General features: G+C 41.2%; 2 protein-coding genes across 2 annotated transcripts in view; one reads left to right on the top strand and one right to left on the bottom strand.

Annotated features, from left to right (window-relative positions):
• The first annotated feature begins 12,876 nt into the window (after positions 1-12,876).
• Positions 12,877-15,632, top strand: agt (angiotensinogen). Its single transcript, XM_060924835.1, has 4 exons — positions 12,877-13,630; positions 14,559-14,832; positions 15,053-15,203; positions 15,456-15,632. The coding sequence occupies exons 1-4, from the start codon at positions 12,877-12,879 to the stop codon at positions 15,630-15,632; spliced, it is 1,356 nt and encodes a 451-aa protein (XP_060780818.1).
• A 1,455-nt stretch (positions 15,633-17,087) lies between these two features.
• cog2 (component of oligomeric golgi complex 2) overlaps positions 17,088-18,984 on the bottom strand; it is a 37,052-nt gene continuing 35,155 nt past the window's right edge. The window contains exon 18 of the mRNA XM_060926343.1: positions 17,088-17,877. Coding sequence (XP_060782326.1) covers positions 17,770-17,877 — 108 coding nt within the window. The 3' untranslated portion in view covers positions 17,088-17,769. The remainder of the gene's footprint in view (positions 17,878-18,984) is intronic.

Raw genomic sequence — 18,984 nt, forward strand, 5'->3', positions numbered from 1 at the left:
GTTTATAGCCAACTCGGTGCTACACACCTCATCAGCTATCAGCTCACGTATGACTCGATTTTGTGGAATAACTGTTAAATATTCCTACTAGCCTAAAATGTATAGCCCAAAAATACTACAAAAATGTTTGCTGTCTGTAGTTTTTTTGTTGTTGTTGTTGTTAATTTGAGGCCTAAAAACTATAAAACTCCAACTTCCCTTTTTAAATCTGCTTACAATCAACTGAATAATGGTGGATAAACTGTAGTGTTAATAGACACTACCTTAAAAATCCCTGCATATGAAAGAAACATTGTAATTAGGTCTGAGACTGATAATTATCTCATCTCATCATCTCTAGCCGCTTTATCCTGTTCTGCAGGGTCGCAGGCAAGCTGGAGCCTATCCCAGCTGACTATGGGCGAAAGGCGGGATACATGGACAAGTCGCCAGGCCATCACAGGGCTGGCACATAGACACAGACAACCATTCACACTCACATTCACACCTACGGTCAATTTAGAGTCACCAGTTAACCTAACCTGCATGTCTTTGGACTGTGGGGGAAACCGGAGCACCCAGAGGAAACCCATGCGGACACGGGGAGAACATGCAAACTCCGCACAGAAAGGCCCTCGCTGGCCACGGGGCTCAAACCCGGACCTTCTTGCTGTGAGGTGACAGTGCTAACCACTACACCACCGTGCCGCCCGAGACTGATAATTAGAATCAGATATATGCTTCTGCCACACTGGATGCTGTTTGATTCTTTCTTTGAACTGAGGCAAGCTAATTGCTACAAAAGTTAATTCTGTAGGTAAACATTATGCAAAATAAACACAGGTTAAAGCAAATGGCAGAGACAAGTTATACAGCCCGTGTTTACAGTCTTAAAGCCATGGCACTACATGCATTGATAATACATTATGTTACATTATGTGGCATTTAGCAGACGCTCTTATCCAAATTGATGTAGAATGAGTGCAAAAGTCAGGTACAAGAAGTGCTGAACTTCTCGGCAAGAAAGTACTGGTGCCAACTGAACAAGTGACAGAATAACACTTAGTGTAATATTCTGTTGAAGTAACAGTGAATAAAACCCCAACGGCAAACCACAAGTCATCATGACCAGGCTAAACAGTACACACTCTGGATTGGTCAAGACTGCTACGCAGTTATACAGTGGTCAGGGAAGCAGGAGAGAGGTGCAGCCTGAAGAGGTGAGTCTTCACTCTGAACTTGAAGGTGGTCAGGGAGTTGGTAGTTCTGACCTCAATGGGAAGGTCATTCCACCAATGGGGAGCCAGGACAGACAGCAGTCTTGAGCAGGCTGGGCAGGAGCAGAGAGGAGGAGGGGCCAGGTGACCAATATCAGCAAAGTCTCAGGGTCTGGCTGGCATGTAGGGTCGGATCATTCTCTGGAGGTATGCTGGACCTAACCCCTTGACTGCCTGGTAAGCTAGCACCAACATCTTCAAATTTGATGCGAGCTGCAACAGGCAGCTAGTGAAGGGCAGCAAGCAGAGGGCAACTCTTTCCTTACTGCAAGGAAAGAGTTGCAGTAGTCCAAGCAGGAGAAGATCAGTGCCTGGACCAGGAGCTGAGTAGAGTAGGTGGAGAGGAAGGGGTGGATCCTTCAGATGTTGTAAAGGAGAAATCTGCATGTCTAGGTCACTGCAGCAATGTTCACCAAATAGGAGTCTGTCGTTGAACACAACCCCTAAGTTCTTCACACTGGGTGAAGCTGACCTAGAGATGTCCCCAGGGAGATGACAATGTCCAGGAGTGGAGAGGATAGAGCGGGAATGTAGATCACCTCCGTCTTCCCTGGGTTAAGCTTCAGATGATGGTTATCCATCCAGCTCTAGATGTCATGCAGGCAAGCAGAGATGTAGGCAGAGACCTGTGTGTCAGAAGGAGGAAAAGAGAGAAAAAACTGAGTGTCATCAGCATAGCAGTGGGAGGATCGACCATGAGTAGAGATAATCGGGCCAAGAGACTGGGTGTAGAGGGAGAAGAGAAGTGGACCAAGGACTGAACCTTGGGGGACACCAGTGGGTGTAGTGGTGATACTGCATCAGACCAGGTTACCTGGAAGGAGTAACCGGAGAGGTAGGATTAATACAGCTGTACAAGCTGCACAAGCATTAACATGTCCTGTTAATTGTTATTTAATTGTTATTTCAATATATCATATCTCTAATAAAATATCCAGGTTTTGCAGTCAATGCTGCAACAATGGTCTCTGTATGTACTCCCTTGTTTAAGGCATCCTTTATGGGCTCAAAACAAAGGAGAATTTTCAAAGCCAAGGAAAATTCCCTTCAGAGAATTTTATTCCAGTAATCTGGTAACCATTTACTTATGCAAATGACAAAATAGTAAAGTAAAAAGCATATAGTATGTTGATGCTACTCATTTAAAAATGTGCTTTATTGTGTGCACCTACTGTTCATCTCCACTTCTTGGTCCTTTTATCAGGTAAACTTACTATAGAGGATCCTTTTATATGTATACAATTATTAACTAAAGCCCATCTGTTATTGTACACAATACATTTGAACAAGGTCCATCAATGGGAAAGGATCACTGGCTAGATATTTAAAAATCAGTCCTGTGCTGATGGGCCACTCAAATAATTCCTGGTCAGGGCTGGCACTCGGGTGGCACCTTGTGTACAGCAGCAGATAATCATCAGTTTGTAATTTTATATGTATAACATGGCCTACTATATTAGGGTGACATACTGAGATTTATTTAAAAAAAATTAAAAATAAATAAATAAGCCTATAAAAGCTATTCTTGAAAATTCTATTCCCAATTCCCACAGGCTGTATCTCTTATAAGTAAACCAATACAATGACTAAAGCAATAGGTTTCACTACACTGATGTTAATATATATTTTCATGCTTCCCACAGCAAAGCTAGAAATCCTGGATAATTTTGTTTTGTACATGTGATAAAGTTATTGTGATAAAGTTGTTATTCTTCTATACAGTAACTGGAGCTCGATCCAAGAGAGAGAGAGAATTTAGACAAGCCAATCCACCAAATGGTGTGTTTGTAGAGGTTCTAGGAATTGGAGAACCCAAATGAAACCCACATGAAATAACAGACAAAATATCATATCCTGTTTCCAGTAATTGGAGCTCGGGATCGAACCGGAGACCTTGGAGCTGTGAGGCTTCCCACTGTGTTAATGTGCTGCCCCTTAAGAGACCAATGCATCATGAAATTGTTAAGATAGACACGTAAAATTCCTGTGTGGAAAATCCCTGACCAGTCCATCCAACGTCATGATTTGGGTAACTGAACTGCACCAGATAAAGAAGTGCTCCTCACTGACCTGTTTGCTTTCCACCTCTCAGTACAAAAAACATTTTGAAACGTGACATCCAGTAGATTTGTGTCCTAATCCATAAGTTAATGTGTAACTTTGGGGGCAAGCCGTGATTTCAGAGGTTTTAAAATCGGATAGGAAGACTCAATGCAACTCATTTCTGCTGGAGCTTCAGCAGCACATATCAAGGTAAGAAAAGCTCTTTTATCTTGTATTTAAATGATTATCATATTATGTGAAAAAGGTCGTTAAAAGATTTGAATAAAACTGCTAATTTTTTGACAAACGTACACTGAACAATTTAAAATCTGCAAATGTCTCTTTTCAGAATATTAAAAGACTACAGAATCAGTTTTATCATAAAGTTCTTTATTAGGTCTCATTAGGCCTACCTCAGGAAAGAACTAATTATACATTTTATATCTCATCTCATCTCATTATCTCTAGCCGCTTTATCCTGTTCTACAGGGTCGCAGGCAAGCTGGAGCCTATCCCAGCTGACTACGGGCGAAAGACGGGGTACACCCTGGACAAGTCGCCAGGTCATCACAGGGCTGACACATAGACACAGACAACCATTCACACTCCCCACATTCACATAAAACACACAAAAAATTATGACTTGAAAGACTTAAATGGATTGATGTCAGGAACGAGTATTACTCTAACAGTATTAATTTAAGGATATTAAATCATAGTAATTTTACTTGAGTTTTTCCTTTTCTTTTTTTTTGTTGAAATAAAATATTAAACTTAGCTAGATTTAATTTTTGATCACTGTTACTGAATATAAAAAAAAGCATGTGCCCCAGAAGACCAAGCCACTTAAAAGACAGCATGTGCTAAATAATAATAATTTAAAAAATCTGAATCTGAAGACCCAATCAAAATAAACCAGTTTCCTGCTCAAGGGCTACACTTGCTTAGTCAGCAACAGCGTCTGAGAAAGAGGAGACAGATGAGCGTCTTTGGCGCAATTTATCAGATATTTTCTGTTTTAGAAAGGACAGTTCACCCTTCCCAGAAGCCAAGTAGCGAGTCACCATTTTCACATCCATGGATATTCCACCGTTTGAAAAACAATCCACAATCATCCTAAGGCATATATCATAAATTGTAACATGAAATTGGAGATATTTTGTCAAAGTAGTTATACTTTAAATTCTTCCAACTGATCCATCCTGTTTTTGTATGGCTAATCTGTCATAATGGGCTAGAACCGGTCTCGACCGTCTCAGAGGTGGCCATGAAGGAAAGCAAATATCAGGCATATTCTATTCAAAACCTCCACGTATAACACATAGATGAAGAAAAAGTTCAAGATGGATTTCAAGGTGATCACAAACAGTGAATCTGTGGAGGTTTTGCTGCACAGAAAGCTTGCAAAGTAGCAGTCATGCGATTTCAAAACAAAAAGAGCAAACTGGATTCTGGGAAGGCTGAGCCAGCCCCTTTACATGTTTCAGAGGAAACAGTGTGATAATGATCTGCAAATTATGCCCGCCAAAACCCATATCAGCACCATTTAGGTGGGGTTTACATTAGACCGTGTCAGCGGATCATCAGATTAACGTTTTTAAAACGATTAACATGCACACAGCAACACCAATACACGGATACGCTCGGCTCCGCAGGCATCCTGCGCTCCAAATCACTCCGCCCTGAACAGCGAGTGCCCTCTGGAGGGTGCGCACTCCGGCCCTGCGCAGCTCACAGAGCGTGCGAGTGGAGTGCACGAGCAGTGATTTGGGACTGAGCCGCTGTGTGTGTGCTCTCAGTGCATATCGGGTATGCGCGTCACTTACCACTTGCAAGTGGAAGGATGGCAAGCCTAAAGACAATCATAACTACACAATGGGCAGTATTTGCATCAGTATTTGCAGTATTTTCATACTTTTATACTCTTTAATGAAAGGTGATACAAGGCGGAAGTCCGCGCCGTTTTTCAGCAGTCGCGTCACATGACCAACGCCAGCGAATCAGGAAGGTGGATGTCGCAGTGACGTTGTCCAATGACGACGCCAGCTAGAGCTCAGCACAGCGTATCCGCGTATTCTCAATGTTTACACAGCACCGGATCAGACACGATCTGGATTGAATACGTGGACGCTGGCGGATTCCCGTTTCCCGGCGTTTCCAGGCGGTTTAATGTAAACGGACAGTGCATCCGCGAAGAAAACGAGACAGATACGGTCTAATGTAAACTTGGCCTTAGTCAGTAGTTAGCTGTGTAAGTAAGATTAGCTAGCCAGATCACTTTTTCTCGTTTAAAGGGGTACCAAATATAATATATACAGTTGCTGATGTGACAAAATAACATATTCTTAAGTATTCTATCAAATTTATATACAACCCCGATTCCAAAAAAGTTGGGACAAAGTACAAATTGTAAATAAAAACAGAATGCAATAATTTACAAATCTCAAAAACTGATATTGTATTCACAATAGAACATAGACAACATATCAAATGTCGAAAGTGAGACATTTTGAAATTTCATGCCAAATATTGGCTCATTTGAAATTTCATGACAGCAACACATCTCAAAAAAGTTGGGACGGGGCAATAAGAGGCTGGAAAAGTTAAAGGTACAAAAAAGGAACAGCTGGAGGACCAAATTACAACTCATCAGGTCAATTGGCAATAGGTCATTAACATAACTGGGTATAAAAAGAGCATCTTGGAGTGGCAGTGGCTCTCAGAAGTAAAGATGGGAAGAGGATCACCAATCCCCCTAATTCTGCGCCAACAAATAGTGGAGCAATATCAGAAAGGAGTTTGACAGTGTAAAGTTGTAAAGAGTTTGAACATATCATCATCTACAGTGCATAATATCATCAAAAGATTCAGAGAATCTGGAAGAATCTCTGTGCGTAAGGGTCAAGGCCGGAAAACCATACTGGGTGCCCGTGATCTTCGGGCCCTTAGACGGCACTGCATCACATACAGGCATGCTTCTGTATTGGAAATCACAAAATGGGCTCAGGCATATTTCCAGAGAACATTGTCTGTGAACACAATTCACCGTGCCATCTGCAGTTGCCAGCTAAAACTCTATAGTTCAAAGAAGCAGCCATATCTAAACATGATCCAGAAGCGCAGACGTCTTCTCTGGGCCAAGGCTCATTTAAAATGGACTGTGGCAAAGTGGAAAACTGTTCTGTGGTCAGACGAAACAAAATTTGAAGTTCTTTATGGAAATCAGGGACGCTGTGTCATTCGGACTAAAGAGGAGAAGGACGACCCAAGTTGTTATCAGCACTGAGTTCAGAAGCCTGCATCTCTGATGGTATGGGGTTGCATTAGTGCGTGTGGCATGGGCAGCTTACACATCTGGAAAGACACCATCAATGCTGAAAGGTATATCCAGGTTCTAGAGCAACATATGCTCCCATCCAGACGACGTCTCTTTCAGGGAAGACCTTGCATTTTCCAACATGACAATGCCAAACCACATACTGCATCAATTACAGCATCATGGCTGCGTAGAAGAAGGGTCCGGGTACTGAACTGGCCAGCCTGCAGTCCAGATCTTTCACCCATAGAAAACATTTGGCGCATCATAAAACGGAAGATACGACAAAAAAGACCTAAGACAGTTGAGCAACTAGAATCCTACATTAGACAAGAATGGGTAAACATTCCTATCCCTAAACTTGAGCAACTTGTCTCCTCAGTCCCCAGATGTTTACAGACTGTTGTAAAGAGAAAAGGGGATGTCTCACAGTGGTAAACATGACCTTGTCCCAACTTTTTTGAGATGTGTTGTTGTCATGAAATTTAAAATCACCTAATTTTTCTCTTTAAATTATACATTTTCTCAGTTTAAACATTTGGTATGCCATCTATGTTCTATTCTGAATAAAATATGGAATTTTGAAACTTCCACATCATTGCATTCCGTTTTTATTTACAATTTGTACTTTGTCCCAACTTTTTTGGAATCGGGGTTGTACTAGAAAACAACGAAATATCTTGGTGATTGTAAATATAATAGTCGGTACACTAAACGGCACAAGAGTCGCCATTTTTAAAAGACCGTGACGTCAGCCCTACCCACTGCACTAGGAGAGAAGCATGTAATCATGTTTTGTAACTCAAAACACAAGCGAAAGTAAAGTTTCTATTTTGGTTAGCTTTATTTGCTAACTGATGAATTAATCATAGAATACCATATATTTACCTTCTTCAGAGTTAGCACCCTGGTATAATGATGACACTCGCACATTAAAACAGACCACTCGAAAATTGGAACATAATTGGCGTCAAACAAAATTGGTAGTGTTCAAATTAGCTTGGAAGGAGAGCTTCCTGAAGTATAGAAAAGCTCTTAGTGCTGCAAGATCAACATATTTCTCCTCCCTAATAGAAGATAACAAAAATAGTCCTAGATTCCTATTTAATACTGTAGCAAAATTAACCAGGAATAAGTCCACTATAGACACATGCACACCTGCAGTATGTAGTAGCAACGACTTCATGAATTTTTTTAATGACAAAATTGAGAATAGCCGACAAAAAATTCAAGCTACTAATTTGAGGTTAGACAATGAAAGTGACCTTGTAGTTAACAATATAACTGTATCAGATCATCAGTTAGAATGTTTTACTCCCCTAAAAGAAACTGAATTACTTTCATTAATCTCTACATCAAAAGCCTCAACTTGCGTACTAGATCCCTTACCTACACATCTATTCAAACAGATAATGCCTGGAGTAATTGAACCGCTTCTAAAAATAATAAATTCTTCTCTTATGATTGGCTATGTACCCAAATCCTTTAAACTAGCAGTTATCAAACCCCTGATTAAAAAACCTGATCTTGATCCCTGTCAGCTGTCCAATTATCGGCCAATATCAAACCTCCCCTTTATCTCCAAGATCCTTGAAAAAGCTGTAGCACAGCAGTTATGCTCATATTTACATAGGAATAACATCCATGAAATGTATCAGTCAGGATTTAGACCTCATCATAGCACAGAGACAGCACTGGTTAAAGTAGTAAACGACCTACTGTTGGCGTCTGATCAGGGCTGTGTCTCGCTACTTGTGTTGCTTGACCTTAGTGCAGCATTTGATACCATTGATCATTCCATTCTTCTGGATAGACTAGAAAATGTTGTGGGAGTTAAGGGAATGGCCCTCTCCTGGCTCAGGTCTTATCTAACTGATCGTTATCAGTATGTTGATATAAATGGTGATATTTCTAGACGTACTGAGGTAAAGTTTGGTGTTCCACAAGGTTCTGTCTTGGGTCCACTGCTTTTTTCTCTATATATGTTACCTCTGGGCGATATTATTCGTAAACATTGTATTAGTTTCCACTGTTATGCTGATGACACACAATTGTATGTCTCTGCAAAACCTGATGAGAGACACCAGCTTAATAGAATTGAGGAATGTGTTAAGGACATTAGACACTGGATGCTTATTAATTTCCTTCTGCTTAAGTCTGACAAGACTGAAGTACTTGTGCTAGGACCACATACAGCTAGAAGTAAGTTTTCTGATTACACAGTGACTCTGGATGGCCTTTCTGTTTCTTCACGTGCAGCAGTAAAAGACCTCGGAGTGATTATTGACCCCAGTCTTTCATTCGAAACTCACATTGATAACATCACCTGGATAGCTTTCTTTCATCTCAGAAATATTGCAAAGATAAGAAATTTAATGTCATTGCATGATGCAGAAAAATTAGTCCATGCTTTCGTTACCTCCAGGTTGGATTATTGTAATGCCTTACTGTCTGGATGTTCCAATAAGTGCATAAACAAGCTCCAGTTAGTTCAAAATGCAGCAGCAAGAGTCCTTACTAGAACTAGAAAATATGACCACATCACGCCTGTCTTATCCACACTGCATTGGCTCCCAATCAAATTTCGTATTGATTATAAAATACTACTGTTGACCTTTAAAGCACTAAATGGTCTCGCACCACAGTACCTGAGCGAACTTCTGCTCCTCTATGACCCGCCACGCCTACTTAGATCAAAAGGTGCAGGCTATCTGCTGGTACCTCGTATAGTGAAGGCTACATCAGGGGGCAGAGCCTTTTCTTACAAAGCCCCACAGTTATGGAACAGCCTTCCAAGTAGTGTTCGGGAATCAGACACAGTCTCAGCATTTAAGTCTAGGCTGAAAACATATCTGTTTAGTCAAGCCTTTTGTTAATGGTGTTTATGAGGTAAAGGAGTAGATCTGGAGGGTCCTCAGACATAGAGTGTTTTGGTAAACTGGGATGTACGGATGCTGTCAGTCCCCACTCGCTTGCTCACTCGAGTTTGTTGACAGTGTAGTGGCTGGCTGCTTTATGTCCCGGGGCTCCCTCATGCCTGTGTTACCTTCTGGCTCTCTCCTTTTAGTTATGCTGTCATAGTTAGTTGCCGGAGTCCCTGCTTGTACTCGGTGCAATATGTATACTGCTCCTACTTATTCAGGTGACATTGGGCATACCTAACAACCTGTGTTTTCTTTACCTCCCCCCCACCCCAAATCTGTCCGTCTGAGTTACATGGAGTCAACAGGAAATCTTTTGGTGGAGAGGGTGGAGACCTCGACTGGCTATCGTAGCCTGCAGGGAATTGGCCGTCAGACATTCTGTCGCATGTCCCAGACCCGGTGAAATGTAACTGAATTGTCTTGGCCAACCCTAAGGGTCCCATCTGCATCTCATCATTGCTGAGGAGTGTGCTCCCATCACCCAATCAAGCATCCAGCCAGAGCAGGTCATGATATTTTTTACCATATTAACATGCCATTGTTGTGTGTTATGCCTGATGTAAAGACTCTCGTCTCTGCAAGTCTACCACACAGATTTAATACTTGTCATTTTTAGGGCATACCTAACAACCTGTGTTTTTTTCTCCCCCCCCCCCAATCTGTCCCTCTGAGTTACATGTTGATCCTGGGATTGAGATATTGGCCTCTTCTGCCCCTCAGACCTGCTTGATCCATCCTGGTGCCCTGTGTCTGGTCGGAGTTTTATCACACCGCTCCTGTGAAGGATGGCCCTATGAGGACAGTTGAGGGTTATACCTGTTAAAACTGTTAATATTATAGTCAGGCTGTCTGTTGTTGCCCAAATGAGGATGGGTTCCCTTTTGAGTCTGGTTCCTCTCGAGGTTTCTTCCTCATGTCATCTGAGGGAGTTTTTCCTTGCCACCGTCGCCACAGGCTTGCTCATTGGGGATAGATTAGGGATAAAATTAGCTCATGTTTTAAGTCGTTCAAATTCTGTAAAGCTGCTTTGCAACAATGTTTATTGTTAAAAGCGCTATATAAATAAACTTGATTTGATTTGATTTGATTCAGAGCACAGCCAGGTGAAGTAGAAGTAGCAGATACAAGCATCTCTTTCATCTGCAAAATCAATCAAATACACAACACTTACAATACTATTCCTATTCTTGCATATTAGAACTTTTCAATGCGAGACGAGTCCTACCTCTTTCATTTTCGCTTCCTTTCGACTCTTTTTCAACCTCACAGAACGTGCAGAGAACTCGCTCGCCGCCGTCTCACTTGCACTTGGCCTATGACAAAATTCCGTTGGTACGGCATCATCCTTCAGAATTTGCCTGGGCTTCTTCCCTGGTTGTAGTCCAACGTATTTGGCAAATAAGTCCTCCTCATATGCCGAGGGCAGGAAATGTTTTGAACATAGCCTTGAAGCGCGTGATGGCTTGAAATCGCTTCTGCCGATCATACGTAGCCATGCTCGAACTCGCTTGGTGTTTTTCAGCGGAAACGAGTGAAAAGACACGTCTGGAGGATCGTTATGCTTTCCATCGGTCCTGTTATTACACCCGAAAGCAACACACTGTGGCATTGTGTAGCCGATCACTTACAATTCATCCTACTTTCCGATTCACACGTGCTAGTCCCAACCTCAATGAGCCAACACAACTGGGCACATACATACATCATGAGTGTTATGCAGAGAAAATGAACGTGCATTCTGATTGGATAAAATTAATATCATGGCGGGCTGTTCAAACTGCGGAAATAGTTTGCTCGAGCTACTTTCAAAACACTATAACTTTCCAACCTTAGAACAAAAAACTTTTGTAAGTCTTGAATAAGGTTCGTTAATGTGTGTTTTATTGTTATATTTACTCTATATATTGCCCTCTGTTCCCCTTTAAACTTTAAATGTAACTTCGATATTCAGTAAAGATTTCCTTTTAAGATAAATACAATATACCCAAGTGGTAACACTCAGTAGAACTTCTAAAGGGCATTTTTGCTAGATATCTAACTATATAGCTGAACATGCATGAAATATTATAAGGAACCTAGCAAGCTACTAAAATCTCCACAGCGTTTAGCTAAGTTTCCTTGTCAGCTAATGTTATGTTTCTTTATAAACTTTTGATAATTTGAAGTGGTCTTCACTTCAGCATAGGTTCACTTGGTTAGACAACATAATTGTTGCATTGCAAAAATGCGTTACTTAGACACAGGATATTTTCAGAGATTAGTTGTGTCAGTTATAGATATGAAAAAATAATTTCCAAAACCTACGAGTATGTTTTCACCAGACAATTTATTTATTCTTACTCAAGTACGTCACTTCGTTACTACTTTTAGTGAAGTCAATTAATTATTACAGTAGTAATACTTTTATTTAAGTCATTGTGTTATTTTCTGAATTATATTGTTTACTTTGAGTGATGTGGGGTCTGAGGCTCTGCTGCCAGCTTGGTCATTGACCTCAAACATGGTTCACGAGCACACAGAAGTGGGAAAAGTACTGATCTTTTTTTAACACTCAAATAAAAGTGTAATTACTCTTCTAAATAAATCCTCTGGTAAAAGAAAAAAAATGACAGCTTCAAGTTCTTTACTCATATGTTAAGAAGAGTAATATCAGTGTCAAATGCTAGTTTGCATAAAATTTTAAAATCATAATAATGATCTGACAAAACATATTTCTCACTGCAAACATGCAGAGGTGAAGCAATTATACAATTGTACTTTGTTAATACATTTCAGGATTAGTTCATTTACTGGAGTTGGATTTTGTTTGTATTCCCAGTTGTATGTCACATTGCATAAACACATCAACCAGATAAGCAAATGTAAATGTTTGAAAATGGTCAAATTACATTCCAGTTCAAGAACGTTCATCAGTTCCAAGCACTTCTTCACATCCAGTCAACTTCATACCAATTTGTATGACTCACCGTTACACAAAAACTATCTGGTCTCAATCGTTCGTCATAAATCATGTTAATTTATCTTTAAAAAAAATTACAGTTTAAAACAAATGAGGTTGATGTCATCAGAGTTCCATATATATTAAATTATAAGAACAGATATGACTGCTAATCTCACCGCTATCCCTAATCTTTATGTTGGAAAAAGTCCTAATTCAATTAAAATGATTCACTTGTTCCATTTAAATACTTGAGCACACTAATTTAACTCCGTGATCATTTTTAGCAGCTACTTCCACTGCTAGTTATATTTAAGATAATCTTCATACTTTTTCACACTTGTTAACTGACTGTTTTTTAGGTCCTTCCTGAGATTTCTGCCAAAGTAATAAAGGAAGATGAAACAACTACTTCTAATACTCGCCTGCTTTGCAGTGGGAATGGCCAACCGTGTGTATATCCATCCCTTCTCCCTCCTTGACACTGGTGATGTAGAGTGCAAGGTCACCAATAGTAAAGACAAGGGGCCTTTAGAGATCATTCATTCTCTGACTGCCATTCAAGACGGCACGGAGCCGGATCCCCGTCCTGCAACTGAAGAACTAAAGAACCTCACCATATGGACTACTGTGGTGGCTGAACTGCAGAACTCTCAGATCCTGCGATTATATCAGGCACTGAGCCGCAAGCAAGGGAACACCAATGTACTTTTCTCTCCTTACACTGCCTTCGGTACCCTGGTAACTTTATACCTTGGAACTGCCAAGAGTACTGCTAGTGACTACCAGCAATTTCTGGGACTCCTCTGGAATACTGAGAAGCCTGGTTGTGTAAAAGTTGTAAATGGACACAAGGTACTGCGTGCACTTAAAGCCATTGGCTCATTAATTGATGGACCTCAAGATGAGCTCAGAACCCTTGTTTGGACCTTTGTAAGCAATGATGCCGACTTGTCCAAGGACTTTGTGCATGGCATTCAAGAGTTTTCAGACACCTCTTTTATTCGAGCAGTGAACTTCTCCCAGCCCAAAGAAGCTGAGGCACAAGTCAACACTTTCATTCAAAAGACATCCCACAGCAAGGTTGAAAACCTTTTTAAAGATATCAGCCAGTCAACAAACCTGCTGTTTGCAAGCTCGGCACATTTCAAAGGTGGGTGTTTAAGGTCATTTCTTTTCAGGCAGCTCTGATTAGAGCTGAAGATCAACTTAAAACTGAGACCTTTAAAATATTTAATGCCTTCATACACTCTTGGGTCGGGGAAGGGACCTTCAAGTGTTCTTTGGCTTTCTAAAAGGGCTAGCATGGTGGAGCAGCAGGTATTATCATTGCGTCACAGTTCCAGGGACCCCAGTTTGATCCTGAGCTTAAGCCTGTGCAGACTTTATGTGCATAATCTTTCTGTGTCCATTTGCATTCTCTGGTTTCCTTCCACCTCCCAAAAACATGCAGGTAGTTGTATTAGCTACAGATTGCCCCTAAATGTGAATGTGCGTGTGAAGGCGTGTCCCATCAAGGATGTACATTTTTGATAAATTAAGTCTCTCTGGATAAAAGCAGGCGGCACGGTGGTGTAGTGGTTAGCACTGTCTCCTCACAGCAAGAAGGCCCTGGGTTTGAGCAGAGCAGCCAACGAGGGCCTTTCTGTGTGGAGTTTGCATGTTCTCCCCGTGTCTGCATGGGTTTCCTCCAGGTGCTCCAGTTTCCCACACAGTCCAAAGACATGCAGGTTAGGAGAACTGGTGGCTCTAAATTGACCGTAGGTGTGAATGTGAGTGCGAATGGTCGTTTGTCTCTGTGTGTCCCCCTGCAATGACCTGGCGACTTGTCCAGGGTGTACCCCACCTCTCGCCCATAGTCAGCTGGGATAGGCTCCAGCTTGCCTGCGGCCCTGTAGAACAGGATAAGTGGCTACAGATAATGGATGGATGGATAAAGGCAACTGCTTAATTGCTGTAAATGTAAACTTTTTCCCACTGAAAGTTAAATCTTACTCATCCTAGTCATTTGGTGCTAGAAATATTTTGTTGGATGATAGATAGAGGCTTTACTGACTCAGGAATCGTGCAATCGTTTATAGGGAACTGGAGAACAGCTTTCCAGCCCGAAAAGACAACTGTGCAAGACTTCTGGATCAACGAGAAGTCCACTGTGAAAGTACCTCTGATGACACACACTGGTGACTACAAGCACCTCCATGATCCTGACAAGAAGTGCACTGTAGTCAAACTTGACCTCAGCAAGCGGACCTACATGCTGTTGGTGCTGCCCAGTGAGGGAACCAAAGTGCAAGACATTGAAAATCAGCTACAGCCAGACACCATATCTACATGGCATAAGCATCTAAAGGAGCAGTGAGTAGCTTCTTTGAACAGTATGTTGGAGAGTCAGGGTTAAACATTTTAACAGACAAAAGTAATCAAACTAACGTGAGCTGAACACTAGTCCAAGGTTCATTCCTGCAGCACAGGACTCGGCCTTGAGAGATCAATAATTCAGATGATAGTGTGACCCTGTGTCCAATCCACAAACATTGACATGTAATTACATTATACACTTTTTCCCTGTTTATAGATACCTGGAATTGTCCCTGCCGAAATTCTCAGTGACCGCTGTGACCGACCTGAGATCATTGTTATCCGATTTGAAGCTTGATAAGCAACTGCTGGGTTCTGATGCCAACTTTCAGAGACTCAGCACCAAGAGCAATTTCACCGTCGACAAGGTAAATCTTCTATGAAGTATCACATCAGACCAAGTCATTCCAACCCAGTTAAGCTAGCTCAGTTTATTTAGAAATCATAGATTTGCTTTGACATAAGGAAGCTACAGTGGTTGGACCTGAACCCGGTTTCAGAATTCTACATTCCAGATCCCGTCATAGTACGGTCATTGTAAAGAACTCAGACTACTTTGGAATAGAATTAAAAAAAAATTAAACCATTTCATTTAAGCTTCTTGACCTGATGTCTGACAGGTGATCAACAAAGTCCTTTTTGAGATGTCCGAGGAAGGGAAGGAGGTTCCGAACAAGTCTCAGGATGAGCGAGTTCCTCTGAGAGTCACCGTGGACAGACCCTTCCTTTTTACCGTTGTAGAAGGCAACACTAATGCTATACTCATACTGGGAAGGATACTGAACCCAAACCTGTAAATCACTGTATGATCCCAAATGATGTGTAATATTGTCTTTCATCTTCTTTCAACTCAATGTAGTTTATTACAAACACAGACATGGCAAATGTTTTCTATATCAAGTAACTATGTATGAAGTTAAATGTGTGCTAAATTAATAACTGTCCTCACAACTGGCCCATAGCAGGGCTGACTTTCTTAAAGAAGCATGGGCTTTTTCAAGAAAACAAAAAAGAAGGCAGGCATATTGACAACAGATACATTTTTCTTACCTTCCACACCTACACAGAATTATTCCAAATATTGTCCTTGAGAGTTTTACTTCTCTATCTTGATAAAGTGGCAACATTGGACATTCAACAACGTACCGTTAAGTGACATTATTTAACATATTTATGGTTTATTAGTGCTGGAATTAATTAACATTTGTATTAATTGATTTTTAAAAAAATAAATCAAATAAGCAAAATTTGGAGAATCTAATATTCATACCGGGCGGCACGGTGGTGTAGTGGTTAGCGCTGTCGCCTCACAGCAAGAAGGTCCGGGTTCGAGCCCCGTGGCCGGCAAGGGCCTTTCTGTGCGGAGTTTGCATGTTCTCCCCGTGTCCACGTGGGTTTCCTCCGGGTGCTCCGGTTTCCCCCACAGTCCAAAGACATGCAGGTTAGGTTAACTGGTGACTCTAAATTGACCGTAGGTGTGAATGTGAGTGTGAATGGTTGTCTGTGTCTATGTGTCAGCCCTGTGATGACCTGGCGACTTGTCCAGGGTGTACCCCGCCTTTCGCCCGTAGTCAGCTGGGATAGGCTCCAGCTTGCCTGCGACCCTGTAGAACAGGATAAAGCAGCTAGAGATAATGAGATGAGATAATATTCATACCAACATGAGCCACTATTCAATAGTAATATCTGAACACCTACCCATTCATGCAATTCTCCAAAATCAGCCAATCACGTAGCAGCAGCAGGACAATGCAAAATCATGCAGGTACACGTCACTTTGACCATGGCATTGTCGTTCATGCCAGAAACTGATTTCCATGCACAACAGTCTCAAGAGTTTCACAGAATAGCATGGGATTAATTTTTTTTTTTTAATTCCATTGACTGACAGACTGGTTCGCTACGGCAACTCATAACGTTTTACAACCGTGTTGAGCAGAAAAGTATCTCAGAATAAACATCCTGTCAGCCAAGAACAGGAATCTGAAGCTTCAGTCAGCATAGCTTCACCAAAAACTATAGAATGTTGAAGATGAGACAGACATCACCTAGTCTTTTTCCAATTTTTAAACTGTCTACTTTCAGTGGGCCAGTGTTGTGTTCCGAGATGCTTTTCTGCTCATCACGGTTGTAAAGAGTTGTTAAAGTTACCATTACCTTCCTGTCAGTTCAGACCTGTCTAGGCATTCTCCTCTGACCTCTCATCAATAAGAAGTTTAAATCATATTTAATACAAGCAGCAACATGGGCCATAACTTTCCAAGCCTTTTATTGTCAAGGATATGTTGGAAAGTTACAGTAACCTCAAGCTTGTCCAGTAGAACACGTGAACAGCTTGTTGAAATGGTGCGTGTGTGTGAGAGAGAGAGAGAAATGCAAAAAGCATCCTGTCAGATTCTTGAGAGATTCTCGCTTCAACTTGGCAGCTTGCCTCAAAAGAGGAACTATGGCAGAAATTTTATTTAGATAATTCTGACACACAGTGTTTAATCTTCTGACATTATTTTCACAACATCAGTATCCAAGTTACAAGCTTTCATATCAATCATTTATGTAACTGTGAATGGCTGAGAAGACATAATGGCATCGTAGGCCTTTGCCAGTACACTGAACAATCCTTATTGTATTCAGAATTTACATTGAAGATCATCATTAATCCCTTTAACCACTGTTATTTAACCTTATCATTCCCAAATCATCCAATAGGATTTAACAATAAATAATAACATCTGACCACATGGACACATTCTTGTAGAGTGCTTCTTTATCACAGGCAGAGCTCACAGGTCAAAAAGTGCTCCGATTTTTACCTTAGAGCAACATGGCTGTGAATAATTGAGGAAGCCTTTTTTGTTTTCCCCCATAACCTCTGTGAGCATCTGCCTGCTGAAGCGCTCCAGATCAGGAAATTCCCATCAACCTGAAGGTTGAAACCTAAGAGCCAGCCTGCTCTGCTGTGGCGAGATCCCGCGCCTCCCGCACCAGGTCCAGCAAAGTGGAGAACATGGTGATGTCACATGGCTGGAGACCCATCTTTTGAATCTGTTAAAGGAAACAGCAGTTGAGGCGATATGAAATGCGTTATACGCTTAATGTGCACCTCCTGTTTCAGCACCATGAATGATAAACAATTAAATTATTTTTGTCTGTTCTGCTTTCCAGCCCATGTCCATATTGTGCTTCACATTATAATAAACCGTCAACAACTGTAGTGAAAAACATTTACTGACTTATTTGTAGATATTTACAGATCTGATTATCATTACAGTATAAAAACTGGCTGACATATGCATCACCAACATGAAAAGAAAATCAAACTTGTCTTCCCAAACAGGAAAAACCCCACTATATCTACACTAGTGCATCTCAAAAAATTAGAATATTGTGAAAGTTCAATATTTTCCATCAGTTATTTAAAAAAGTGAAAATGTTATATTATAGACTCATTACACAAACTAAAATGTTTCAAGCATTTTTCTATTTTCATCAGTATGGCATACAATACAAAAACATAAAAAACCCATCTCAAAATATTAGAATATTTCATTTCGAGTTTGAGTAAAACAGTATGAACACAGTGTATCTCTCGGTCTAGTTCAGTACACACAACCACAATCATGGGGAAGACTGCTGACTTGACTGTTGTCCAGAAGATGATCACTGATGCCCTCCACAAGGAGGGTAAGCCACAAAAGGTCATTGCTGAAAAGGGTGGCTGGAAAAGGTGCACAAGCAACAGGGATGGCCGCAGTCTTGAGAGGATTGTCAAGAAAAGTTGATTCAAGAACTTGGGAGAGTTTCACAAGGAGTGGACTGAGGCTGGTGTCAGTGTATCAAGACCCATCACGAACAGACATCTTCAAGAAAGGGGATACAACTTTCACATTCCTAATATCAAGCTACTCCTGAGCCAGAGACAATGTCAGAAGTGTCTTATCTGGGCTAAGGAGAGAAAGAAATGGACTGTTGCTCAGTGGTCCAAAGTCCTCTTTTCAGATGAAAGTACATTTTGCATTTAATTTGGAAATCACGGTTCTAGAGTCTGGAGGAAGAGTGGAGAAGCACAGAATCCAAGGTGTTTGAAGCCCAGTGTGAAGTTTCCACAGTCTGTGATGATTTGGGGTGCCATGTCATCTGCTGGTGTTGGTC

Source organism: Neoarius graeffei, chromosome 7 (genome assembly GCF_027579695.1).
Source record: "Neoarius graeffei isolate fNeoGra1 chromosome 7, fNeoGra1.pri, whole genome shotgun sequence".
NCBI lineage: Eukaryota > Metazoa > Chordata > Actinopteri > Siluriformes > Ariidae > Neoarius > Neoarius graeffei.